At 50.2% G+C, this 27796-nt stretch overlaps 1 protein-coding gene and 1 non-coding gene across 4 annotated transcripts; both read left to right on the top strand.

Moving 5' to 3' along the window:
- The first annotated feature begins 105 nt into the window (after positions 1–105).
- SEC14L2 (SEC14 like lipid binding 2) lies at positions 106–27796 on the top strand. 3 transcript variants are annotated; one of them, XM_045363822.2, is made up of 12 exons: positions 106–259; positions 2477–2552; positions 9364–9407; positions 10133–10192; positions 10456–10644; positions 12222–12317; positions 12459–12519; positions 13624–13707; positions 18747–18853; positions 18936–19075; positions 19223–19392; positions 25510–27796. In XM_045363822.2, exons 1-12 carry the CDS (start codon positions 206–208, stop codon positions 25638–25640), a joined length of 1212 nt encoding a protein of 403 aa, XP_045219757.1. In that variant the 5' UTR covers positions 106–205; the 3' UTR covers positions 25641–27796. The 3 variants fall into 3 exon arrangements, with proteins under 3 accessions (XP_045219757.1, XP_065378355.1, XP_005567667.1); XM_065522283.2 differs by having other exon boundaries at positions 106–961; XM_005567610.4 differs by lacking the exon at positions 2477–2552.
- Positions 23975–24078, top strand: LOC123567330 (U6 spliceosomal RNA). Its single transcript, XR_006690247.1, has one exon. It is a non-coding gene; the product is annotated as a U6 spliceosomal RNA (small nuclear RNA).

The raw sequence follows: 27796 nt of genomic DNA, 5'->3' as shown, positions 1-27796 counted from the left end.
TGTCAGAGCCTCCCGCGCCCCAGTGCAGCGCTCCCTACCCCGCCCCTCGGGATCCTTTAAGAGGCGGGGCTTGGCTGCCAGCTCCGCGGCCCGGGCAAAAGGCTGGGACTTTACCCCGGGTGGCGGCGAGGACGAGTCTGTGCTCCATCAGCTGCCGCACCCGCCGCCTCCCGCCCCCAAACCCCATCCCTGCGGTTGAGCCACGATGAGCGGCAGAGTCGGGGATCTGAGCCCCAAGCAGAAGGAGGCACTGGCCAAGGTGAGCCCTAGCCCTGGCCCGGGCTCCCGCCCCGGGCTGTGGCCCTCGCCCTCCTGCGGCAGCGAGAAGGGACGGGGCTGGTGGGGGCCGAGGGTCCGTGGCGGGCGGCAGTGGGAGCAGAGGCGGCTGCCCCAGCCTGGCCTGCGCCCCGGATGGCTCCTTCCTCCCTCTGCCACCCTCAAGATCCCAGGAAGTTTGGCCACCCCCCGCCCAAGCTCCAAGCAGCCGTGGCAGTGCCACCTGGGAAGAAGTGGTTGCTTGTGAGTCCCCAGAGGCCGCTGAGCGCACAAAGGCAACATTCATCCTTGGGACTGGCAGCCGGGCCCTGGGGCAGGGGCAGGGGCAGGGGCAGGGGCCCAAGTTTTCTCCCATTTCCGGGAGGCTTTCTTCTTGCAGGGGCAGTGGCACGATGGAAAGGGCTCTGGATAGCTCCTTGGGAGACTTGGATAGCTCCTGCCCCAGCACCAAGCCGCTGTGAGACCTTGGGCAAAACCCTGCCCTTCTCTTTGCTCCTTGATGCCATGGAATGAGGAGGTTGGACCAGATGATGTTGAAGGGAACACCTCCATGTGTGAATTTCAGGCTCCCCCCATGACACACTGGGTTGGGGTTAGTTTGAACTGAGACCAGCCGTCCTGTCTTGCATCCCAGACCCCTGCCTGGCTCAGGACTTAAGGTTTATGCTCCTCAGAAGGCAAGAAGGTGAGCCTGGCTTTGCCTTGGCACCTGTGACAAGGAGGGGGCAACAGTTTGAGGGCTGGACCTTCCTCTTCACCAACTAAATCTCTTCTCTGTCACTCCTGGGGAGTGAGGAGGTCGGCTGTTCTCTGGGCAAGAGCCGATTGGGTCTGGCCCCAAGATTTGGAGGCTCCACAGCTGGGGAGTTTTCCATGGCTGGGAAAGGTGGGGCGGGGGGCAGATGTCTCCTGCCACTGACAGCAGTGGGGAGGCACCAGCTCCATGAAGGCTTTGTCCCAGGCTGGGCCTCCCCCATCCCAGGAAGTCTGGACAGGGAGGCTTCAGATTTTACTGCTGACTCGCAGGAGAGGTCAGACAGAGAAGGGATTAGGTGGTGATTAAACTGGAGAGCAGGGGCTGGTTAGGGTCCTTTTTTTTTGTTTTGTTTTGTTTATTTATTTATTTATTTATTTATTTATTTATTTTTGTTTTGGTTAGGGTCCTTAGAGAGGGGTAGCTTCATGCCTGCAGTTTGGAGGAGCAGTTTCCCTGGAGCATTGGGAGCTGCTTTGTGGGGTGGGGGGGTCTGAGTCCCTGGCCGACCTAGGCAAGGGGCAGAGGTGGCCAGTCCTCGTTAGTCTCCTCTAGGACTGCCCTGTAGGTCAGTGGCCAGGGAAAGGTCAATGGCTGGGAGCAGGAGGCTCAGGGAGGGCATATGGGGGCCCGCTCACCTACCAGGGAGTGAGAGGTTGGAGGTAGGTGTGGCTGTCCCTTGAGGTCAGTGTCCACCTCCTTTGTTTGGCACTGCCTGCATTTTCCCATTTCCTGGCTTCCCCTATTGGAACCGTTCCCTCCACCTGAGTTGCCCGCCTCCCTCCCTCTGATGCCTTCGAAGTCCTCCAAGCCCAGCACAAATGCCAAGTTTTATAGGAAGCGATGTGAGACCACCTCTTTCTTCCCTCTGCTCCCCAGCAAACTCCTCACCATTCCATGGGGCAGAAGACCATGGTGGAAAGAGCATGTGCTCTGGACTCAGAGAGACCTGGGTTTGCAACCCAGCTCTGCGAATGACTAGCTGTTTGACCTTGAGCATGTTACTTAGCCTCTCTGAGCTTTAATTCCTTCATCTGTAGAATGGGGACAATACTTCTACAGGTTGTGAGTGAGGAGTATATAAGCTACAGTGCCAGGATCAGCGCTGGGTGACAGGGAATGCTTGGTAAACTGACAGTCTTTACTGTAGTCCGTACCAGAGTGCCTACTATCACGATTAGCTGGGAACACATCTGCCTGCCCCCAGACTGGTGTGTGGGAGCCCTTGTTGTGGGGCAGGGGCAGTGTCTCACTCCTTTCCTACCTCCTGCCCTGCTACCTGGCACCCCCTGACAAGAGAGTACTCCAGGCAGGATGAGTGCCCAGGTAGTGTCTGCAGAGTTGAACCATGTTAAAGAGGGGTCCAGCAAAGACCTCAGTGGAGAGTCCTGGGCAGAGGGCAGTCAGGGTGGGCCCTACCACTCACCCCGATGCCTCTCCCTACAGTTTCGGGAGAATGTCCAGGATGTGCTGCCGGCCCTGCCAAATCCAGATGACTATTTTCTCCTGCGTTGGCTCCGAGGTGAGGGAAGAGGGGCTGCGGGAGGCTGCGGCAGGGGCCTGTTCTGGGCAACAGAATGGCACCCTCTGAAAACCCTGCCCCTGGCAATTGGGGCATCTGGAGTGTCCAACCTTTAGTGCCAAAAAGCCCTTGACAATGACATAAGCTCAACCTTCCTAGTGGATAAAGACACTGAGGCTCAGAGAGGTGAAGTGACTTGCTCCAAGCCACACAGTGAGCGAGTTGCAAGCAGAGAAAAGGGGAGAGTCCAGGTCGGCTGACCCTTGGCCCACAGCCTTTTCCATCCACTCGAGAAATCTGCTCTGCTGAGGGAGTTGGGGAAATGGGCTGAAGAAAAAGTGAGAAAGGCCCCAGCCATGTGGGTGGTCAGAGACAGAGCCGAGTGTAGAACCAGAGTCCTGGCCCCTGCTATGCCCTGGTGTGATGGCAGATCCCTACAGACCACAGTTTAGGCAACTTGAGGGAGGGACAGAGTGCATGGGGAACCTGAGGGGCACAGCCTGACCTAGGGTGACAAGAGTCTCCTCAAACCACCACCAGGCTCTAGAGCCCAGGTCCTGGTTCCAGCTCTTCCCTGGCCTGGCTGTGGTGCCTGGTTCAGAGTAAACAGTTCCCTAGGATCCTCCTCTGGAAGAGCAGGACAAAACCTGCCTGCTGCCAGACGTGGCATGACAGAGCTCTGCATGTGGTGCTGAAATGCACACATTTCTACCGGCATGAGGGTCAAATTCAGCCCGGTTCCCCAATCCCTGAGATGTTTCCATTCTTTCCCCTCCTCTCCTCTCCTGTGATTCAGGTCATGTGCCACCCTCCCTGATTCTTCTGACACTTTTTTTTCCCCCTCTATATAGAAATTTTATTAACAGACAGAGAAATAATAAACAAAATTCCACTATGGCCAGGTACGGTGGCTCACGCCTGTAATCACAGCAGTTTAGGAGGCCAGGACTTTGAGACCAGCTTGGCCAACATGGTGAAACTCTTATCTCCACTGAAAAATACAAAAATTAGCTGGGTGTGGTGGCAGGCGTCTGTAATCCCAGCTACTCAGGAGGCTGAGGTGGGAGGGTCGCTTGAACCCGGGAGGCAGAGGTTGCAGTGAGCTGAGATTATGCCACTGCACTCCAGCCTGGGTGACAGAGCAAGACTCCATCTCAAAAAGTAGGCTGGGCACAGTGGCTCATGCCTGTAATCCCAGCACTTTCAGAGGCCAAGGTGGGCGGATCACGAGGTCGGGAGTTTGAGATCAGCCTGGCCAATATGGTGAAACCCCGTCTCTACTAAAAATACAAAAAAATTAATGGAGGTGGGCCGGGCACGGTGGATCACGCCTGTAATCCCAGCACTTTGGGAGGCCAAGGCAGGCGGATCACAAGGTCAGGAGATTGAGACCATCCTGGCTAACATGGTGAAACCCTGTCTGTACTAAATATACAAAAATTAGCCAGGTGTAGTGGCGGGCGGCTGTAGTCTCAGCTACTTCAGAGGCCGAGGCAGGAGAATGGCGTGAACCCGGGAGGCGGAGCTTGCAGTGAGCCAAGATCGCGCCACTGCACTCCAGCCTGGGAGACACAAATTTGAGATTCCGTCTCAAAAAAAAAAAAAAAAAAAAATTAGCAGAGGTGGAGGTTGCAGTGAGCCAAGGTTGTGTCACTGCTCTCCAGCCCGGGTGACAGAGTGAGACTCTGTCTCACTACTTTTTTTTTAAGTAGAGACCTGGGTTTCACCTTGGCCAGGCTGGTCTCAAACTCCTGGCCTCAAGTGATTCGCCTGCCTCGGCCTCCCAAAGTGCTTGCATCACAGGTGTGAGCCACTACGTCCAATCAGAAAATTCCACTATGTTCTAGCAGAGCTTAAGTTGTGGTGTAGAATCATATCCTAAAATATTAAAGTACAAATTATGCCCTATTATTTTAATTTTAATTATTATTATTTTTTTGAGATAGGGTCTCACTCTGCTGCCCAGGCAGTGGGCATGATCATAGGTCACTGCTGCTTTGAACTCCTGGTCTCAAGTGATTTATTTATTTATTTATCTATTTATTTAAAGATGGAGTCTTGCTCTGTTGCCCAGGCTGGAGTGCAATGGTGCAATCTCGGCTCACTGCCACCTCCATCTCCCAGGTTCAAGTGAATCTCCTGCCTCAGCCTCCTGAGTACGTGGGATTATAGGCTCCCACCACCACGCTGGCTAATTTTTGTATTTTTAGTAGAGACAGGGTTTCACCATGTTGGCCAGGCTGGTCTCGAATTTCTGACCTCAGGTGATCTGCCCACCTCAGCCTCCCAAAGTGCTAGGATTACAGGCGTGAGCCACCGCACTTGGCCGTTATTTTTTTTAATTTATTTATTATTTTTTTTGAAACGGAGTCTCACTCTGTCACCCAGGCTGGACTGCAATGGTGCGATCTCAGCTTACTGCAACCTCCGCCTCTCAGGTTCCAGCGATTCTCCTGCCTCAGCCTCCCAAGTAGCTGGGATTACAGGCACATGCCACCACGCCCAGCTAATTTTTTTTTGTATCTTTAGTAGAGACAGGGTTTCACCATGTTGGCCAGCCTGGTCTCGAATTCCTGACCTCACGATCCGCCCGCCTTGGCCTATTTTTATTTTTGAAACAGGGTCTTGCTGGCCTCAAACTCCTGGGCTCAAGTGATCCTCCCACTTAGCCTCCTGAGTAGCTTGGATTACAGGTACACACCACTGTGACTGGCCCTATTATTTCTTTATGGACACATAAAGACATGCACATGCACACCCTAGGAGTCTGGGGGCAGGTGAAGAAATGTATTTTCCTTTTCTTTCCAGAAATTTCATAGAGCTGGCATGCTCCTGAGAGGCTGCCTGTAAACATCTGAGAGCAGATGCATCCAGGAGCCTCTGGAAGTGTCACTTGCCCCTTTCCCCAAAAAAGCTTCCATCCCATCCCCCTACCCCAGTCTACCGCCCAGAGAGGGTGGAGGGGCAGTGTGGGGGCGGCAATGGAATCAGTCCAGGCTGGAGGAAATTTTGGCCCAGCATTTGCTGAAGGGCTGCAGCTAGAAGCAGGTGGGTGGAGAGAGTGGGAAGATAGTAGCCTTCTTAAAGGGCCAGTTGCAAAACGATCCAGCAGACTAGGGAGCTGCTGTTCCGGGGAGAAGCATGGTTTCTGAGAGCCACTGAACAGCAATAACAGCTCTCTTACTGAGGCAGGGGCCAGTGAGGGGTCCTGGCAGCTGGTCTGTCGATTCCTGGGGAGCCTCATACTTCAGGCACAACCTACCCCCTCACAGTGGCGGTCATTCAAAGAGCGTGGTCATTCTCATTTGCCAGATGAGAAAACAGGCTCAGATTGGGGAAAGGACTTACCTGAAGTTACACAGTTAATGTGAAGCAGAATCAGGGCAGAAACCTAGGGCTCCAGCCTCCAGGCCAGTATCCTTTCCAGGAAGCCACCCCTGCTCCTTAAAGCCAAGCTCAGCCTCTTACAACAGAGGAAGTGTCTCCTCTGCATTTCATTTGTGCCTCACATTTCCCGGGCAGGAGCTCAGGCCTGGTCAGAACCTAATATGAATCTCAATTGGTTTTTTTGTTTGTTTGTTTGTTTTGTCCTTAAAAAAACACAAAACCCAAAAATTAACAACAAAAAACCAAGGCCTGGCATAGTGGCTCATGCCTGTAATCCCAGCACTTTGGGAGGCCAAGGTGGGAGGATCACCTAAGCTCAGGAATTCAAGACTAGCCTGGGCAACACAGCAAGACCCTGCCTCTACTTAAAAAAGAAAAAGAAAAATTAGCTGGGTGTGGTGGTGTGCACCTGTAGTCCCAGCTACTCAGGAGGCTGAGGTGGGAAGTCGCTTAATCCAGTAGTTTGAGACTATAGTGAGCTATAATTGCACAACTGCATTCCAACCTGGGCGACAGAGCAAGATTCTGTCTCAAAGAAAACAAACAGCCTTTTCTCTTTCTCTCCTTCAATCTGACAGAGACCTTTCAAAAAAGCCACACACCAGCAGAATGTCTGTCCCTAACCTAGGTGTGGGCTTGGGGCTCCTCTTCCTCCCTTTCTCCACTGAGGGCTTCAGTTTTCTGCTGGCTTCCAGGCGCGGAGAGCAGGTCCACAAGTCTCCTCTGCTTCCCCCTGACTAAGGCTGAGCTCTGGGCACCCCAGCAAGAAGGATCAGACAGCAGGATAAAACAAGGATGTGGTGGAGGCCCTGGGAGGAAGGCAGAGCCAGTCTGAGTCTCTGCGTTTTACAGGTCTAGGGAATGAATGAACCACCACCACCCAGACGGCTGTTCCTGAGCTGGGTTCTCGCAGTGCCCCAAGTCATGCTTTGAGTTGCCCCTGACCAGGTCAGCAGGAGCCTGGAGAAGCCTCAATCAGCCATGGGGAGGCCCCAGGTGTGGTACTGCCAGGATCAGGTAGCAACTCTGGGACAGCCCTCACAGAAGATGCTGGATGTTGGGCCTTGGCAGATAAGGGTTAACTGGATAGCCTCCCCACGATAAGGGGCTCACAGTTCGCCACCACTCCTGTTCCCTAGGAAGATAAGGGTTCTTCTCACAGTAGTGGTGTCCTTCCTATGGAAGATTCTCATTTTCATGGTCCAACTCCCCCATCTTGAGAGGACAGTGCCTTGCATCTTCCAAGTGTTTCTAGCTTATCAGATGATTTGGTCAGAGGTGCACAGGATCTCGTCCAAGGTCAAGCAGAGAAATGAAGAGCTGGGAAGCAAACCCAGAAGATATTCCTCTAAAAGCTGTCCCATGCTATCGCGGCAGCACACGAAGAAGGATGGGATTCAGTTCTGCCAGGATGTGTCTGACACCTGTGATGCGTGTGGCGTTGGTCAAATCTCTTGAGCGAGCCTATGGGCCCGGGAGAAGGGACTGATTTTCGTAACAGCAGAGTCAGGGAATGTGCTCGGCACTCCCAGAGAGCGATGGTTAAGGGACCAGTGACAGTCCAGAGGGCAGCCTGTCTGGCCCAGGTTCCAGGGCTGTCAGCAGATCTAGATGCCAAATCCACAGAGGACATACAACTGGGAGGGACAGTTCATAGGTCAGATGGCAAAACTGATCAGAATCTGGATCTCAAAACTGTTTAAAGGATGGACTGAAGTTGACTGTAACATGAGGAAATTTGATAGGGAAGGATCTAAGGTCTCTCCTCTCCACGTATGCAATGGAGGCGTAGCAGTGGCACAGGTGAAAAGGATTTGGGGGGGGGGGTTTCAGTGCCTATAAGCTCCACCTGAGTTAAGGGTGTGCCTGTTGACAAGAAAGTTCTTAGGCCGGGCACAGTGGCTCATGCAATCCCAGCACTCTGGGAGGCCCAGGCGGGTGAATCATCTGAGGTCAAGAGTTTGAGACCAGCCTGGCCAACGTGGTGAAACCCCATCTCTACTAAAAATATAAAAATCAGCCAGGTGTGGTGGCGCGTGCCTGTAATCACAGCTACTCAGGAGGCTGAGGCAGGAGAATCGCTTGAACCTGGGAGGCAGAGGTTGCAGTGAGCTGAGATCGCGCCATTGTACTCCAGCCTGGGAGACAAGAGTGAAACTCTGTCTCAAAAAAATAAAAATAAAAAATGAAATAAAAGAAAAAGAAAGTTATTAGACAACACCTGGGGCTCTGTGTGGCTCTTAAGAGCACACTCTGAGGGGGCCCTGGAAAACTGGAAAACATTCAAAGGAAAGTTATTTGCATGGACTTGAGACCAAGCTGTGGGGCTTGGTAAAGGCTCCAAGGATGGGCAGCATGATGGTAGGGGAGATGCAGGGTGACAGCACAGAATTTTCCAGTCTTAGAAGTGTTGTCATGTGGCTAAGGAGGCAATCCTAATCTCGGAGTATCTCTGAAATGAATCTCAGCTCAGTATATCATGACAGCTGAGTGCAAATTGCAGCTATGATTACCTGGGAGTAAGTGGCCTTGGGGGTCAGTGAGGTCTTTGTGTTCAAGCTGGAGCAGGACAACTTTTGGGGCATCATGCATAAAGAGGTGACCCAGGTGAAACTGAATTCTGAAACTTGTCAGGAGCCCTGGGAGGCAGACCCTTTGTGTGGCTTTAGGGAACGTGTGGGCCCTTTGAGGACAGGATAAGGTTGGGTGGAGGCTCATCAACTCCTCTATCCCACCGGGCTGTTCTGCCAGCTCTGCCACAGATTACAGGGGCAGCCATATTCATCTTTGTTTTTTGTTTTTCTTGGGCCGGGATCTTGCTCTGTCACCCAGGCTGGAGTATAGTGGTGAGTTCTCAGCTCACTGCAATCCTCCCATCTCAGCCTCCCAAGTAGCTGGGACTACAGGCACATGCCACTACCTGTGGCTAATTTGTTTTTGTTTTTGTTTTTGTTTTGGAGAGACGAGGTCTCACTGTATTGCCCAGGCTGGTATGTTCATCTTTGAACCATGGTGTCAAGGTCTCAAGATTGGATGTGAGACTGAGGAAGAGATAAAGTTTGCCTGTGTAAGGGGGAAGGCCGAATGATAAAAGGATCCAGGGTTCATTTTTGCTGAGAGGAGGGAAGACCTTTAAGTTGATTTTAACACTGGAGTAAAGCTCTTTTGACCCTGAAGTTACAATGGCTGCCCCCAGCTGCCCTGAACTTTGACCTGCTCTCCTCGCAAACCTGGGGCCTCTGGTGCCCCAGAAGCTCTCAGTAAAGGCTCTCATGTTAGCTTCTGCTTGTGGGATGGTCTGAGGGTTAGCTGGAGACATGACTGAGAGGAACTGGCCCTGTGATGGGAATATGGGAATCTCCCCATATTCTGGACACCCAATCCTGCTAACCTAACCCTGACCAGAACTGTTTCCCTGTTACAGCGAGAAGCTTCGACCTGCAGAAGTCGGAGGCCATGCTCCGGAAGGTGAGACACGTTTGACTCTGAATCCCACTGTTGCCTCAGTTCCTCCCCATCAGAATCACTCCTTGCGTGGACTTCTTTTGCTGCACCTCCCATCCCGATCACAGCTTTTGGCTTTGAGTATCAGCTGACCACTGTTGCCTTATCCCTCTGGGACAAACTGCATTCCCTTCCCTGGCAACACAGGCTTTCATAGCTCTGGGCCAGGCAAGAATGGTAATCTGTTCTGCTAGGACCTCTAACACAGGCAGGGCCTTCTTTTCCATTCCTGCCTAATGCCTTCTGGTGACCACTTACGCTCTGGTGGTCCATTCACATTGTTGCTTATTGCTACGTGCCTATTAAACCTCCCCCACCATCCCTGCTTTTTGTTTTCTTTTCTTTTTTTCTTTTTGGAGACAGAGTCTCGCTCTGTCACCCAGGCTCAGGCTGGAGTGCAGCAGTGGCACGATACCGATTCACTGCAGTCTCCACCTCCTGGGTTCAAGAGATTTCATGCCTCAGCCACCTGAGTAGCTGGGATTACAAGCGTGTGTCACCACGGCTGGCTAATTTTTCTATTTTTAGTAGGGACAGGATTTTGCCATGTTGGCCAGGCTGGTCTCGAACTCCTGGCCTCAAGTGATCCATCCACCGTGGCCTCCCAAATTGCTAGGATTACAGGTGTGAACCACCATGCCCAGTTGTCCATCCCTCCTTTTAAAAATTTCCCCATTGTGTCTTTGTAGCACGTGGAGTTCCGAAAGCAAAAGGACATTGACAACATCATTAGCTGGCAGCCTCCAGAGGTGAGCACAAATTATCCCACCTCATCCCTATGCTAGGCCTTTCAGACCCACAACCTGGGTCCTGGGTCCACTGGATTTGGATCCTTAGAGGAAAGGTCTGACAATGCCCACTGAGCCCTGATGGTCTCCAGAATGGGCATCTGTTGGTACCCAGGGGAGGGATATAGAGAAAGATACTGATGAACCTGGAGTTCACTGACCCTGTGGTCCAGGCAAGGTATGGGTGCCTGCTGACCAGGCGGCTCCTCTGTGTCTTTGCCCAGGTGATCCAACAGTATCTGTCAGGGGGTATGTGTGGCTATGACATGGATGGCTGCCCAGTCTGGTACGACATAATTGGACCTCTGGATGCCAAGGGTCTGCTGTTCTCAGCCTCCAAACAGGACCTGCTCAGGACCAAGATGCGGGAGTGTGAGCTGCTTCTGCAGGAGTGTGCCCGTCAGACCACGAAGGTGAGTTGACCACAGTACAGGCATTCCAGCAGAAGCTGGGATGTCACACAGGAATATAAACACAGCTTCAGGGCCAAGGCCCAGAGTTTTTTGTTTTTTGTTTTTTAGTTTTTAAAACTTTTTTAGTAGAGATGGGGTTTCGTCATGTTGGCCAGGCTGGTCTTGAACTCCTGACTTCAAGTGATCCACCCACCTCGGACTCCCAAAGTGCTGGGATTACAGGTGTGAGCCACTGGACCCGGCTGAGGGCCAGGCTTTGGGATTTCCTAGACCAGTGACATTTCCAAGTTTTAGAATATTCCCATATGTCTATTTTGCCATGTAGGGACTTTAAAACAATGATCATCTATTGTGGCCATCATTAACACCCAAAACTATAAGAATGGCAATAATCTCAGATTAAAAAGGAGTCTTTTAGGAGGTTGCAGTGAGCCAAGATCATGCCACTGCACTGCAGCCTGGGTGACAGAGTGAAACTCCATCTCAAAAAAACAAAACAAAACAAAAAAAAAACAGTCCTTTACATTGAATAAATTTAGCTTCATAAAAAACTCACTACTTTTTGTTATTTTTCTCATTTATCTGGGGACCCAGTGAAATCTTATTGCGGACCAACCCATCCTTGAGCAAGTATTTGAGCACCACTGCTGCAGATGATCTCAGATTCTTGCTTCTCTAATTCTGTATTCAAAAAAGATAAGGATGGCTGGGTGTGGTGGCTCATGCCCGTAATCCCAGCACTTTGGGAGGTTGAGGTGGGCAGATTGAGCCCAGGAGTTCAAGACCAGCCTGGATAACATGTCAAGAGCCTGTCTCTGCAAAAAAAGTAAAAAATTAGCTGTGCATAGTGGCACATACCAGCTACTAGCGAGGCTGAGGTGGGATGATCACTTGAACTTGGGAGGTCGAGACTGCAGTGAGCCGTGATCGCACCACTGCACTCCAGCCTGGGCAACAGGGCTAGAACCCTGCATCAAAAAAGATAAGGATAGCTGATTCCCTTACTGAGAAAAAGGCTGAAGAACAAGCAGGAGCTGCCACTTCCCTCCTGCCCTCCTCTCAGCAATTGTAAAGATCCAGTGAAATGATGCCATAAAGTCCAGGAACATTCCCACATTCATCTGCAAACGTTCACAGAGAGCCTACTGTGTGCAGAGACCCTGCGGAGCTGGGGATGCAGGAAGCATTAGACGTGGATGCACCCGAGGGTTCAGGGTGCACAGAACATCTGTGCTCGGGCGTTTAAGTGGCTCTATGGGTACCGTGCACAGAGCACACAGTGACTCAGGAAGTGGGAGGCCATCAGGCCAAACTGCAGAACCAAAGCCATCTCAGATGTCATCTAGATCCACCCAGTCATGTACTGGATAAGAACACAGAGACCTAAGCAGGAAGAATGACTCACCTAGGCCACAATTCTGGCCTGGGGTGATTATCTCAATTTGGAAAACTCTAGGTCCGGCCCTAACTAGCTCTGATTGCTCTATGGGTGCACAGTGCAATCATTTGCCTTGGACTGGAGTGGGCTTCTGAAGTAGGACAGCCTGACAAGACTTCCTGCTCTCTGTTCCCTGCAGTTGGGGAAGAAGGTGGAGACCGTCACCATAATTTATGACTGTGAGGGGCTTGGCCTCAAGCATCTCTGGAAGCCTGCTGTGGAGGCCTATGGAGAGGTGAGGGGCAGGGGTGAGGAGGAAGGGGGCAGAGGTAAGGGGAGGACTAGTGGGCCCCTCTGCTAGGCTGTCCTGTGGGATGGGTGAGGCGATGGGGGCAGATTCTGAGCCTGCTGGAATCAAGAGTGATTGTTTCCACAGTTTCTCTGCATGTTTGAGGAAAATTATCCCGAAACACTGAAGCGTCTTTTTGTTGTTAAAGGTAAGTTGGGAATTTCTTGTGATAAAGCCAGATGGAAAAGAGGGGTCAAAAATATGACTGGGGCAGATGGAGGGCCAAACAGTGAGCCAAAAGAGGGGTCTAAGGACATGTTCAGAAGACTGCTGCCCCTGCTAGTGTGCTGGCTCACGCCTGTAACCCTAGCACTTTGGGAGGCCGGGGCGGGAGGCTCTCTTGAGCCCAGGAGTTTGAGGCCAGCCTGGGTAACATAGCAAGACCTCATCTCTATAAAACAGTTAAGGAAATGAGCTGGGTATGGTGGTGCATGCCTGTAGTTCCAGTTTCTCAAAGCTGAGGCAAAAGCATTGCTTGAGCCCAGGAGTTTAAGCCTGCAGTGAGCTATGATTGTGCCACTGCACTCCAGCCTGGGTGACAGAGCAAGTCTCCGTCTCAGAAAAAAAAAAATAGGGCTAGGCACAGTGGCTCACTCCTGTAATCCCAGCACTTTGGGAGTCTGAGGTGGGCAGATCACTTGAGGTCAGGAGTTCAAGACCAGCCTGGCCAACATAGCAAAACCCCATCTCTACTAAAAATATGAAAATTACCTAGGTGTGGTGGCCCACACCTGTAGTCCCAGCTACTCAGGTGGCTGAAGCACAAAAATCACTTGAACCCAGGAGCTGGAGGATGCAGTGAGCCAAGAGCTCACTGAGGCTGAGGCAAGGGCACTGCTTGAGCCCAGGAGTTGAAGACTGCAGTGAGCTAAGATTGTGCCACTGCACTCCAGCCTGGGTGACAGAGCAAGACAGTCTCAAAAAAATAAAATAAAAAGAAGACTGCCTTTCACATATGCAGACTACTTTACAGCTCACAGAGCTTTCAGTATTTATGACCTCCTTTGAGCCACCCAGCCTGATGAGATAGGAAGAAACCATTTGATTATATCCACTCTACAGATGGGAAGGCTGGACCTCAAAGATGCCCATGCTGAGCTGCACACCCTGGGCTGCCTACGTGGGCTCCACAGCCCTCGTGAACATGTGGCCCAGCATGGGCTGCTGGGAGGGTAAAAGGTGCTGCAGAGGATGCTGCCAGGGACAGACTGGGCACTGCTCCCGGCCTCACATTATCTGGTCTCTGTTCCAGCCCCCAAACTGTTTCCTGTGGCCTATAACCTCATCAAACCCTTCCTGAGTGAGGACACTCGTAAGAAGATCATGGTCCTGGGAGGTAAGTGGTCCAGACTGTTCTCAACTCCAAAGGATGGGCTGTAGCCTAAATCGGGTCCAGCTTTAGGGGTGTGGCCGTAGCCACCATGGTGAAAGCTCCCCCTGCTAGTTTGGGAGCAGTGGGACCCAGGAGCAAGCTGGGGCAGAGCTAGTGTGTTCGTCTGTTTTCCTAAGAACTCTTTCTCTCAGACACTCTAGAAGCAAGCACTGGGCCCATTATTGTACATTCAAAGATGAATGAAACTCCAGTTCTTGCCCTCAAGGAACTTACAGTATAACAGGAGACAGAAGACCTTAGAAAGAGAGGCTGGGTGCAGTGGCTCGTGCCTGTAATCCCAACACTGGGAGGCTGAGGTGAAAGGATCACTTGAGGCCAGAAGCTCAAGACCAGCCTGGGCAACAAAGCGAGACCCTATCTTTACTAAAAAATAAAAAATAGCTGGGCATAGTGGCGTGCACTTGTAGTCTTAGCTATTTGGAGGCTTAGGCAGGAGGATCCCTTGAGCCCAGGAGTTCAAGGTTGCAGTCAGCTATGATTGTGCCACTGCACTCCAGCCTGGGCAACGGAGCAAGACCCTGTTTTTTAAAAAAAGACCTAGAGCGAGAAAGCTATGATATAAACTAGAAAAGACAGTAGAATAGTCACAGAGAGGGTGCCACAGAGGTTGCAGGAGCAAGGTTGCTTTCAGTTGCGGAAAACTAGGAGCAGCTTCATTTGACAAGCACATAGTATGAGCCAGGCCCGAGCTAGTGCCAAGACTACAAAGATGAATAAGACAGAGTCCTGGCCGGGCACGGTGGCTCATGCCTGTAATCCCAGCACTTTGGGAGGCCGAGGCAGGCGGATCGCTTGAGCTCAGGAGTTCGAGACCAGCCTGGCCAACATGGTGAAACCCTGTCTCTGCTAAAAATAGAAAAATTAGCCAGGTGTTGTGGTGGGCACCTGTAATCCCAGCTACTTGGGAGGCTGAGGCAGGAGAATCGCTTGAACCCAGGAGGTGGAGGGTTGCAGTGAGCCGAGATTGCGTCACTGCACTCCAGCCTAGGCAACAGAGACTCCCTCTCAAAAAAAACAAAAGGGGGGGGTCCCTTGAAGGTCTTTTGGCCTCTCTGGGAAGGCAGACACAAACAAATCTGTCAGCATGCTATGGTAAATGTATGGAAGGGGAAACCACAAAGTGCATGGGAGCACTCAGCAGGAGCATTCACTCCACCTGAGCTAGGCAGGGGGTGATGCCTACCTAAGCTGCATGCTATGGAATAGTAAGAGTCTGCCAGATGGAGCAAGGCAGGAAGCTGCTTGGCAGAAAGAAGAGCATTGAACAAAGACCTTACATAGTATGGCAGAGGCAGCTGTTATAGAATGTAAGGCAGGGTATGGCAAGGTCTGAGGCTGGAGAGGGAACCAGGAGTCAGGCCCCAGAGAAGCCAGGGCACTAGGTTGAGAAGTGGGACATGACTCTACAGGCCACTGGGAATCAGAGGAGTTTTCAGCAGGGGAGTACTACAGATTTTAAACTGAGACACTGTACTAGCAAGATTGCGAAGGGTGCCAGTTTGCGCACTGTTGCCACAGTCTATGCAAGAGGTATTGCAAGCCTGAATTGGGGCAGTGGCAATAGGGATACAGAGGAGAGGATGGATTTAAGAATTATTTAGGGCCGGGGCCGGGCGCAGTGGCTCATGCCTGTAATCCCAGCACTTTGGGAGGCTGAGGCGGGCAGATCATGAGGTCAGGAGATCGAGACCATCCTGGCTAACACGGTGAAACCCCATCTCTACTAAAAATACAAAAAAAAAAAATAGCCGGGCGTGGTGGCGGGCGCCTGTAGTCCCAGCTACTCGGGAGGCTGAGGCAGGAGAATGGCATGAACCCGGGAGGCGGAGCTTGCAGTGAGCGGAGATCATGCCACTGCATTCCAGCCTGGGCAACAGAGTGAGACTGAATAAAAAAAAAAAAAATTATTTAGGGCTGGGCACAGTGGCTTAGGACCATAATCCCAAACACTTTGTAAGTGTTTGGTGCCACTGCACTCCAGCCTGGGAGACAGGGCAAAACTCTGTCTCAAAAACAAACAAACAAAAAAAACAAAACAAAACAAAACAAAAAAACTACTTATTTAGGAAGTAAAACAGCAGAACTCAATTGACTAGATGTAGGAAGTAAGGGAGAAAGAAATCTAGAATGAGCTCCTAGTGTCTGGCAGAGGTGACTGAAAGATGGTGATGATTAGTTCAACTGGGGAAAACAAAAAAGCTTGAAGTTGAGCCTAAGGAGTCTTGAGATATAAAAATGTTGGGAATACCTGAGTTTGAAGCTTAGGAGAAAACTCTGGTCTGGAGATTTGGGAATTATCAAATAACAGCAGCAGCTAAAACCTTGTCAGTACGTAAGAGTGCCTACAGAGGAACTGAGGTGGAACCCTGAGGAATATCCGAGCTCAAGAGCAGGCAGAGAAAGAGGAACCCACCAGGAAGACTGAGAAGAAGTGATTAATGAGGTTGGCAGAGAAGCAAGTCAACAGGGAATGGATATGCAGGGAAGTAGGGTTAACATCAGGGCACAAGGCAAAGTGTGACCCAAAACCCAGCAAAGCGGACACACAGGCATCAAGCCAGCCAAGGACAGGCAGGAGTTCAGTTTTGCTGAAGTGGAGTGGAGGGAGAAAAGGCTAGAGAGGTAGATTGGGCAGCCAGGTGTCGTGGCTCACACCTGTAATCCTAGCTACTCGGGAGGCTGAGGCAGGAGGACCATTTTGAGCACAAGGGTTTGAGACCAGCCTGGGAAACATAGTGAGACTCCATTTCAAAAACAAAACGAAAAGGTATATTGGGACAGGCTCATGAAAGGGTGAATGCCACCTATGGCATTGAACTTGGAGGGTAGGTAAGTGGGATACGGAAGGCTTCACAATGTTCACGTTTTGGTGACACATCATAAGTGGAGATTTTCCAAATGTTTGCTAGTAAGGCCCGGGGAGTGAAGTGAACTCATCAGGGAAGTGTAGGACTTCTGGGTTCCAGACTTAGCTCTGGCAGCAAAAAGCTCAAGCTGTGTTTTGTTTTTTTTTTAAATTTAGGTCCCCACAAAAGCATTCTTCTTTCTTTTTTGAGGGAGTCTTGCTCTGTTGCTCAGGCTGGAGTGCAGTGGCGTGATCACGGCTCACTGCAGCCTCAACTTCCTGGGCTCAAATGATCGTCCCGCCTCAGTCTCCTGAGCAGCTGGGACTACAGCCAGCACACCCACCTAAATTTTTATTTTTGGTAGAGATGGGATCTCACTATGTTGCCCAGGTTGATCTTGAACTCCTGGGATAAAGCAATCCTCCTGCCTCGGCCTCCCAAAGCACTGGAATTACAGGCATGAGCCACTGCGCCCAGCCAGCTCTCTGCTTTTTGTTGCCTCAGTTATTCTCTCCGTAAGACGGGAAGAATCCTCCTGGCCTTATCCCAACTCTCCAGCTGGACTCGGGGAAGAACTATAAAAGCTGAGCAAGAGGTTTTTATGATTTTTGTTTTTTCTGCTGCTGCCACCCACCATGGGCATGAGACAGTTTGGTTTCCTGGCAGCAGAGCTGTGTAGGAGGTTCAGTCTGTTCCCCTACCCACACCTAAAACTCTTTCAACCAAACCTGCCTCAGGCTAGGAAGGTACAGGATCTTCAACAGAGGGGGGAAATTCACTTGGGCTGGTCACTGGAGCTTAGCAGTGCAGATTAAATCACCTCAAGACCACAGACACTGTGTTCTCAGGAGTTGCATGGTCTTTGTTCCCTAAAAATCTGAGGGCTGGCAGACTCTGGACAGTTTCTGTGGGTTTCCAGCTTGCATGACACTGGCTTGTACCCCAGGGCCTGGAGCTGCTGCCTATGTATGCTCTATACAGTAGGCATGGGCAGGTTTTAGTGTCAAAATATTGTACCTGGCTTGTATTTATGAATTTGGATTGGTGGAGAAGTGGTTCTCAGCACTGGCTGTGCTGGAGTCAAACTCTCCTAGACAGGAAAGAGCTTGGGTATTTAAAAAAAAAAAAAAAAAAAGAGCCAAATTACTGGTGGCTCAACAGCTGAAAACAATAGGAGCAGAAGTGAAATGGTGGCTGGGGTAAAGCCAAGGAATCCATTAAAGGGGTGACTCTACAGAAATGCATTTATTTATTAAGTCACGACTTAGCTGTAGGGGAAGGTGGGGGAAAGACGCACAGATCTGTCCTCACAATGTTCAGTCTAATCAGGACAGGGTATGTGCATTCAGGCCTTCCTGCCCGCCACACGTGCTGTTCCCTCTGCATGGAATGTCCTTCTCCCCTTTCTTTGTCCCCACCCTGCTGTACTTCAATGTATCACCTCCCTGGGGTAATAACATACTCTTACATGTGTAAGGCACTTTATGGTTTAAAAAGCCCTCTCGGCCAGGCACAGTGGCTCATGCCTGTAATTCCAGTACTTTGAGAGGCCCTTGTGGGTGGATCATCTGAGGTCAGGGGTTTGAGACCAGCCTGGCCAACATGGTGAAACCCCGTCTCTACTAAAGATAGAAAAAATTAGCCAGGTGTTGTGGCAGGTGCCTATAGTCCCAGCTACTCAGGAGGCTGAGGCAGAAGAATCACTTGAACCCGGGAGGCGGAGGTTGCAGAGGTTGCAGTGAGCCAAGATTGTGCTACTGCATTCCAGCCTAGGCAACAGGTGAGACTCTGTCTCAAAAAAAAAAAAAAAAAAAAGTCTTCTCAAGTACTTAGTTCATTTCACTCCCACCATAACCAGGCAGGGCAAGAATAAGGTCACTTAGCTGTTCAGACACAATGAGGACAGGAACCAGGGTCTCGATTTCTGGCCTGGGGCAGAGCCATCCTCTGGCTCCTACTGAACCCCCTGCAGTATTATGCATGCACTGTGTGCTCCTAATGCAGGAATTTGAGGCGGGGTGTTGGGGGTGCGATGGATGGGTTTTTTCTGCCTCTTTAGTGTACACCACTAGGGTTATGGTGAAATCTTACCTAGTGTTGAGATACATCTCTATCCTTCCTTCCCTCTCCTGCCAGCAAATTGGAAGGAGGTTTTACTGAAACATATCAGCCCTGACCAGGTGCCTGTGGAGTATGGGGGTACCATGACTGACCCTGATGGAAACCCCAAGTGCAAATCCAAGGTATGAGCCGCCAGAGGCTGGAAGTGAACAGGGATGCCTGGCTCAAATGCATATTCCAGTTCACTCCATGCCATGCTTCTAGATCAACTATGGGGGTGACATCCCCAAGAAGTATTATGTGAGAGACCAGGTGAAACAGCAGTATGAACACAGCGTGCAGATTTCCCGTGGCTCCTCCCACCAAGTGGAGTATGAGATCCTCTTCCCTGGCTGTGTCCTCAGGTAGGGGCCTGGGCCCTTCCAGGAGACCCGAGCTTTCATCTATAGGTCCTGATAGGTGGGCTGGGATAGGAGAAGCCCTGGTGCCAGGACCCCGGAGAGGGCACACACAGACAGAATTATGTTATAAACTGGTGATGTCCCCTGCAGGTGGCAGTTTATGTCAGATGGAGCGGATGTTGGTTTTGGGATTTTCCTGAAGACCAAGATGGGGGAGAGGCAGCGGGCAGGAGAGATGACAGAGGTGCTGCCCAACCAGAGGTACAACTCCCACCTGGTCCCTGAAGATGGGACCCTCACCTGCAGTGATCCTGGCATCTGTAAGTATCTCTTACTTGGCAATGCCTTGAAGCCCCATGTCCAGCTTTCTGCCTGTGAGGTTCTTCTTCCTCCATGGATTTTTGGCTCTCAGAGTGTTAGAACTAGAAGTGGAATGCCATCAGTTCAACCCTCTCCTTGCTAGATGAAGAAATCTAGGCTTGGAGACTTGTTTATGGTGACCCAGCTGGTAAACAGCAGGGTGGGACTTTGATCTCATACTCCCAGTTATGGGTGAGTCACAGTCCTAGGTGATCACAGGGGTTCAACACGTCTGCTTTCTGGTCCAGGTCTAACTGGGTCTGTGACTGGCCAGATATTTCTTGGGGATGCTCCTTTCCAGAGGTCACAGAGGCAGAACTGGCTGGGTGGGCATGGGATCACAAGGTAAGCGGACTGCTCAAAAGTCCAGCCTTCACCCCTGAGTTTCACTCCTCTCCCGGCTGACCAAAGAACAGATACAGATGATGAGCAGGCAATTTACACAAGAATATAAGAATGAGAAACAGACATCAGAAAAGGTGCTTAATCTCTCTTAACTTTGTAATACCGTTAAAATTCCCCTTGACTCAGCAATTCTACTTGTGAAAATTTATCCTACAGAAATACACAAATACACAAAGAGATAGGAACAAGGATATTCCCGGCAGCCTGGGAAACTGGCAGTAAACCATATGACCATAATAAGGTCTGTTAATAAATTAGTCCATCCGTACAATGTTAAAGAGAATAAACTGACATGTAAAGTATCTGAGACATATTAAACAAATAAGCATGAAACACAGCATGTATGGTATGTACTCACTTTGGTTAAGGAAGTGTGTACACAGAAAATAATTCTGGGGAAATTTATGCTAACTCTAACAGTGGTTATCTCTGGGGTGATAGGATGTTTATGGAGGACTTTGATTTTTACAGTATTTCTGCAAATATATTTTATGATGACTATGTATTAATATTACATTTATAAGCAGAAAGACCATACCTACATCCCCCCCCCCCAAACACCCACAATCAAATCTCCAGTTTCTTTTTGTCAGAGCCAATGGAAAATCAATGAGAGCAAAGGCTTTATCATCAGAGCTGAGCTGGACTTGACTAAAGGCTAGCTCCATGGCCTTAGGCAAGTAACAAAACCTAAGTTTCGGTTTCCTGACTGCTACACTGGGGGTATCTCACAGGGATACCTGATGATTCAATGTGATAAGTTCTATGAGGCACTTAGCATAATGCCTGGCATAGAGCAAGCACTCAATGCACTGTAGTCACCACTATTATTGTTAGGACGAGGCCTGTGGGAGAAGGGCCATCCTGGAGACAATGCCGGGAGATGGGAGATGCCCTGTGCCCCATTTCTATGGCAGTACCACACTACCAGGAGATCTGAACTAGCCTCACAGATGTCTCGGCTGCTCTGCTTGTCCACACTGTCACCCAACCTGAGATTTTGCCTCCTTCCTCACATCCCAGGCATCCTTCATCTCCACCGCCCCCTCCTCACAGATGCTCTGTGGTACCATATAGCTCCTGGGGGAGGGGGAATATTCTTATTAGTGAGCAGCCAGGTCCTCGGGAAGAAGGCGTATACTGTGCGCTTCAGCAAGAACAAGGCTTAGCACCAGCTCAGACAATGTCACCCACAGAGGAGAAAGCACTTAATACATATAAGCTTGAATTTTTTTGTCTGTTTCTTTGTTTTTAGTAGAGATTAGGTATCACTGTGTTGCCCAGGCTGGTCTCGAACTCCTGAGCTCCCAAAGTGCTGAGATTACTAGCATGAGCCACCATGCCCAGCCTTGAATTCTTTTTTTAATGGATGGGGAAGCTGGGGCATAGAGAAGGGATGTTCTCTGTCCCATAAAGTAGCTTGTGTAGACATCAAGACAGAAGACATCAGAGAATCCTAGAGTCCTGATCCAGAACCTCTTGGCCATTGACTGTCCTGGATGTGACAGAGTGTGGAATCCCAGACCAGGGAAGTAATTGACACAAGGTCACAGGGCCAGTAGGAGAGCCCCAAACCATTTTCCAGCATCTGTCCATTACCCCTGTATCTTCTCTTTAGTATCTGAAGGACACTGCCCAAGAAGGGAACATGAAACTTTTAACATAATCAGGTTGGGCTTGCAAACCGCCAAATTTATTTTAGCTCCTTCTGGATTTATTCCCAACCAGAACCTTTACCTGCCTGCAGGGCCTTGTCGGATCTGCTCCTTGCCCATTCCCAAGGGGAGCAGAGGCAGGCCACAGGATCCGTTCCCCCTTCCCAGGTATAAAGACAATGAAGTGGGAATCAGCTGTTACCCGGTGCCACACTAAGGTTAGATGTGAGCCCAGAGAGAACCCAGTATTAGCTTGCAAGTTCATGTGCAGGAGGGCAATGCCCTTGGAGAACCAGGAGACCCCTGGAAAGCAGAACAGTCATCCAGTGGAGAAATTAAAACTGTGCCAGCCTCCAATGGCAAGAGCACATTAACCTTCCCCATGCTTCTCTGGTCCTTATCCCAGTGCACTAAATTACCGAGGAGGAGAACCAAATTTTGAATTGATTTCACTTTTGTTTCCTCACCTAATATTTACCAAGGGCCTAATGAGTATAGAATACTCAACTAGGAATAAAAAGATTCCCAGAGAAAGATCTGGACTTTGTCCACTAGAAGTGCACAATGTGGTCAGAAGACTGGAAACACTGTAGAAAGGGTCAGCAGTGCTGTGGTGAAAACAGCCCAGCCAGGCACCAGGAGGCCTGGTTTCTGAGTCCAGCTTTGCCAATAACTCTTCCAGTGTTTTCAGCAAGTGTCTCTATTAGGTTGGTTTTCCTTCTCCTTAAAATGACAGAAGTGATGGCCGGGCGTGGTGGCTCATGCCTGTAATGCCAGCATTTTGGGAGGTCAAGCCAGGTGGATCGAGGCCAGGAGTTCGAGACCAGTCTGGCCAACATGGCAAAACCCCGTCTCTACTAAAAAATACAAAAATAAGCTGAGTGTGGTGGCACATGCTGGTGATCCCAGTTATTTGGCATAAGAATTGCTTGAACCCGGGAGGTGGAGGTTGCAGTGAGCCAAGACTGCACCACTGCACTCCAACCTGGGTGACAGAGAGAGACTCTGTTTCAAAACAACAACAACAACAACAAAAAGAGAGGAGTAGACCAGAGCAGATTTTAATCTGGGGTCCCCCAGAGCAGTGGTTCTAAATCCTAAAGACCAAACACTTCCTCTTTACAGCAAATAGTGTCTAAAATGTCCCCTTTACTATTCTGAAGTGAAATTCAAAATACAGATATTCTGAATATTATATCCTGATAATATAACCTATCCTACCTACACACATAATTTAAAAATCAATATAACCTCCTATGGTAATAGAAAAGAGATATAAAAGGGAACTAATTTAGAATATATATTTTTTCAATACATAAATGAGAGGGTAAGGTTGTACCTTTCCCACTGGGAACCATGGCCCCAGAAGGTCTACGATGGGTTCCAGGAAATCTAAATTTTTTTTTTTTTTCTTTTCGAGACAGAGTTTCACTCTTGTTGCCCAGGCTGGAGTGTAATGGCTCGATCTTGGCTCATTGCAACCTCCGCCTCCCGGGCTCAAGCAATTCTCCTGCCTCAGCCTCCCAAGTAGCTGGGATTACAGGCATGGACCACCATGCCTGGCTAATTTTGTATTTTTAGTAGAGACGGGGTTTCTCCATGTTGGTTAGGCTGGTCTTAAACTCCCGACCTCAGGTGATCCACCTGCCTCAGCCTCCCAAAGTGTTGGGATTGCAGGCGTGAGCCCGGCCAAATTGTGTGCTTTCATCAGATTCTCAAGGGGCTCAGTTACCCAACTAAAGTTAAGGAGCCTTATCCTGGAGGGTGTCTGGGGGCTCTGTGAGTCTATGATTAGTGTCAAAATGAACCATGCGGACTCTGGAGCTGCAGTGACTCCACTTCCCTCAGGCCTGTGGCTCTCTGATCAACCCCTTTCTTGCTTCTGAGGCCAAGTATCTTGCTGGGCAGGGCCATTATCCACCTAGTACCTGGTCCAACCAATGCAAAGGACCTCTCCTCCAGCATGGTTGATTCTGGTTGCTAAGGCTCTATCATCGAGGACAGAGATGAAGCTTCACTCTTGCTAGAGGGACTATTGGCCCTGAAAGACCTCTAGTACAGGGAAAAAATAGATGACTAACACCTTACACCATGAGGAAAGAGTGGGTGGTGTGTCTACCCTTTGTCTAAACTATGCATTTTGTCCAGGGTCAGGAAAAGGTTAAGTCTTAGGATTAAATACAGAGTATTTTTTTTCTTGCTGGGAACAGTGAGAGAAGACCAGGGTAGGGATGGGGCAGAGCTAGTGTTTTTGTTTTCACATCCAGTTTTCCTGAAGGGGTGTTTGACTGAAATGGAACAACTTCTCAAAGGAACAGGGTTAGATTAAAAGCAGCCTGTTCCTCTGCCAAAGTGTGGAAGCTTTCTCTGCCAAGTGCATGCCCATTTTCTCTTTCCAGAGGAAACCACTGCTGATGTCTATTATCCTATCAAATATCTTCCATCTAGTAGCATTACGTTTCCATAATAAACAGGGCATACAGTGTTCGCTTCGTCAGCACATACACCAAAACTGAAACAATACAGAGATTAGTATGGCCACTGCGTGAGGATGACAATCAGATTATCTTAAATAAATACATAGAAAACAGGACATATACACATACATATATTCACAGGAATTGTCTGTCATTCACTGTATGTATGAAGGAATTCTCAAACTGTCAAACTCATCACAGGATTTGAGGAAACTTTCCCATTAGGACAAGCACCAAAGTGGTATCATCAGAGAATCTGGGAGTCTAAACAGACCAAGCGGTAAAGCCAAAAATATTTTTACGTATGTATTTACAAAAATGTTACAAACTGCTTACATACTGTTCTGCAACTTGCTTTTTTGGCCTCAGGACACATTGTGGACAGTTTCCTGTCACTTCTATGGAGCTAACCTCTTTTTTAAAAAAAATATATCAGTATTCTGTCATATGGATTACAATATAAAATTGTTGAAGCAGGCCGGGCGCAGTGGCTCAAGCCTGTAATCCCAGCACTTTGGGAGGCCGAGACGGGCGGATCACGAGGTCAGGAGATCGAGACCATCCTGGCTAACACGGTGAAACCCCGTCTCTACTAAAAAATACAAAAAACTAGCTGGGCGCGGTGGCGGGCGCCTGTAGTCCCAACTACTCGGGAGGCTGAGGCAGGAGAATGGCGTGAACCCGGGAGGCGGAGCTTGCAGTGAGCTGAGATCCGGCCACTGCACTCCAGCCTGGGCGGCAGAGCGAGACTCCGTCTCAAAAAAAAAAAAAAAAAAAAAAATTGTTGAAGCAATTCTCCTTTGATGAACTTTTGAGTTTTCCCAGTCTCTTATTAATACAAATAGGGATGCAACAAGCATCTTTGTCCATTTATCTTTTTGCAGGATAAATTCCTGGTTCAGAAAGTTTGCACATTTTACCTTTTGTCAAAAACTGAACAGGGCCAGGTTTTCCAGGGTCCAAGTCAGGCAGAACAAAGGCAGCAATGTGGACCAGACGGAAACTCCAGTTCTGTCATTTCCTCACTGTGTGGCACAAGAGTCACACCAACTCCTTTTTATCAGATATAAAACAAGACTACTGCTGAACTCATAGAGTTGGGGGGAAGAGTGAGATAACATATAGATTACCAACCCAGTGCTCAGACACACAGCTATTACTGTTATTATTACAACTGCTACTGCTGCTGCTAATTCTCCTCCCACCTTTCAAAGTTCAGTTCAAGCTCTTAACTCCTTTAAAAAGCATTTCACATGATTTCAGTCTACCAGGCCATCTTCTTCCAAGCTGGTACAGACGAGATGGTCTCTGTCACTCATCTGGCACTTGGCATGTTCTGCCTATTTTTCTCTCTCCATGAATGTCATGTCAACGCAGCTAAATTAAGATTCAGAAGGTCAAGGATCATTGCCTAGGCTACCTTCATCCCCATGACCTGCCACACTGCCTTGCTCAGTCAATAAACATCAACAAAAATCGCTATCCCCAAGCCCTTTGTCAGAACTGCCTGAATGTCTGTCTGGTTTCTGCCTCCCCTCAGATGTCCTGCGGTTTGACAACACCTACAGCTTCATTCATGCCAAGAAGGTCAATTTCACTGTGGAGGTCCTGCTTCCAGACAAAGCCTCAGAAGAGAAGATGAAACAGCTGGGGGCAGGCACCCCAAAATAACACCTTCTTCTGCAGCAGGCCTGGCCCCCTCAGTGTCTCCCCTGCCAATTTCTACCCCTTGTAGCAGTCATTTTCGCACAACCCTAAAGCCTAAAGAAACTGGGCTAGAGGATAGACCTCAGGAGCTTTCATTTCAGTTAGGCAGAGGAAGAGTGACTGGAGTGGGTCTCCTTGTCTCTCAAATACCTAAGGAGTCCCCAGGGGCTGGCCATTGTGATAGTATCTGTCTGTCCTGTAAAGTGTGCCAACTTCACCTGTCCAGGGACAGCGAAGCTAAGGGGTGGGAGGTACCACAGGGTGGCAGCAGGGAAAAAAATTAGAAAAGGGGGAAAGATTGGAACGTAACACTTCAGGGGAGTCAGCTGCCGGGGAGAAACTTGCTCCTAAATGAACACCTAAGTTTAGATCGCAATGAGAAGTAGCAGGGTAGCTGGTTGCTAGAGTTACGGTGGGGATCAGAAGCTCTTCCAAACTTTTTAGCACTGAGGCTGGGGTAACTTTTGGCTTTTCCCAGGTCTCAGGAGGTGGCCTGAGTCAGCACAGATCTTTCCACTTAGGGGTAGACAGGCTGGCCTCTCCCTCACTTTGAGACTTTAGCAACTCCTGGGCCACACAGCCTGCCTCTTTGATTACTAATGATTGGCAGTGACTCAGAGCTTCCTGGGACTTCGGGTACCCACCCGCTGTTCTCCATGCAAACAAAGCACAAGGGAAATGACCCCCAGGGATCACAGCTGCAGGGAGGGCCAGGGAGGTTAGGGGTGGGAGTGAATGCTAAAAGCAGATCTTCCAGTGCCCTTTTCAGTGCTACCGGCCTCTCACCAAACAGTCCTCCATGTGAGCAACCCCGAGACAAAAAAGCTAAGTGGGATCAAGAGAGCAGCACTCGGAGAGGGTGCCCACCAACCCGCTTCCTGACTGACCTGAGCAAGGTCTTAGCAGTCCCACCTCTGTGGGAGGCATACAACGCGTGCAGGGAGTTCAGATGCCGGTCGGCGTAGCCAGGCCTGGAGGCCCCCCAGGCAGGAGGCCGCCCAAAGGCGGGGCCAGCGTCTCGCAGACCAGGGCCAGGGGGCGGCCACAGACGGCCTCGAAACCACAGCCCTTACCCCAATCCCACGAGCCCCGCCAACGAACCACAGGTGCTGGGCTGTACAGAACATGGGAAGGCGGCCCTAGACCTGGCGGGAATGCCTTTCCCTCAGAGCCAGGCCCCGGCCCCGGCCCCGCCTGGGAAGCTCATTTTGCGAAGCTGAGGGAGCTCGGGGCAAAGGCCGGGCTAACGCGGACCGGAAGGGGCCGAGGCTACACGGGCCTCTGCCAGACGGCTCAGGACATCCCGGCCTGGGTTTACAACGCTGTTAGGAAAATTAACCAGTGAATAAAACAACATTCAGTGTGCAGGGAGTGAAATTCAATGCCCACCGCTTGGCTCCTCGCTGCCTCTCACTCAAGAAGCCCAAACTTAGGCGGCCTAAGGGACCCAGCAGCTGCTTCACGCCAATAGGTTGGGCGCATGCGCAGAAATTCTCTTCGGCTCTAGCGTGAGCTTTCTCAAGGGGCCACGTCCAGCTTGCCTTTTGATTGGCCCAGTTGGTGGGGTGTCTTCCGCCATCTTTGATCAGGGCACTAAGAATGCTCCTGATCGTCTTCACAATGAGGGCGGAGGCCCCGCCCCGCCAGCTGCTCAGTACGTGCCGCGTAGCCCGTGCGAGCCAAGTGTGAGTCGGGGCGAGCGCCTGCGGGGCTAGCAGTGGGCCGAGAGTGAGAGGGCGGCGGAGGAGCAGCGATCACGTGGTTTTAGGGACTGTCTAATAATTCCACGCCAGCATTGCCGGTGTTTCAAGGGGCTGGGGACCGCTGAGTTCGCCACCAACTTTTCTCCGACGAACTACCCTCCCCAACCTACAAGCCCAGTTCCGCTTGAGGTAACTGCTGACGAGACTGTCCTATACAGCCCTACAAGACAGAGGCGCCTGGGGCTGAAAGCGGGGGGCCACAATAGGGAGCCAGTGTTATTCATTTTCCCTACCTTTGATGAAAATAAGAACTAATTCTTAATGAGGCCTACTGGGTATCACGCGATACCCGGTAACCCTGTGCTTACTATTATACTTTGGTTTGTTGCAAAGATTAAAGGAAATAAGCCGTGCAAA

This window comes from Macaca fascicularis, chromosome 10 (genome assembly GCF_037993035.2).
Source record: "Macaca fascicularis isolate 582-1 chromosome 10, T2T-MFA8v1.1".
Lineage (NCBI taxonomy): Eukaryota > Metazoa > Chordata > Mammalia > Primates > Cercopithecidae > Macaca > Macaca fascicularis.
The sequence above is the reverse complement of the archived record's forward strand: the minus strand, read 5'-3'. Positions and strand labels throughout refer to the sequence as shown.

Excerpts from the sequence above, each read along its gene's own strand:
- SEC14L2 (XM_045363822.2), top strand. The coding sequence starts at position 206 with ATGAGCGGCAGAGTCGGGGATCTGAGCCCCAAGCAGAAGGAGGCACTG. Across the intron at positions 260-2,476 it reads AGAAGGAGGCACTGGCCAAG|TTTCGGGAGAATGTCCAGGA; the intron begins GTGAGCCCTAGC and ends CTCTCCCTACAG. Across the intron at positions 18,854-18,935 it reads ACCCCAAGTGCAAATCCAAG|ATCAACTATGGGGGTGACAT; the intron begins GTATGAGCCGCC and ends CCATGCTTCTAG.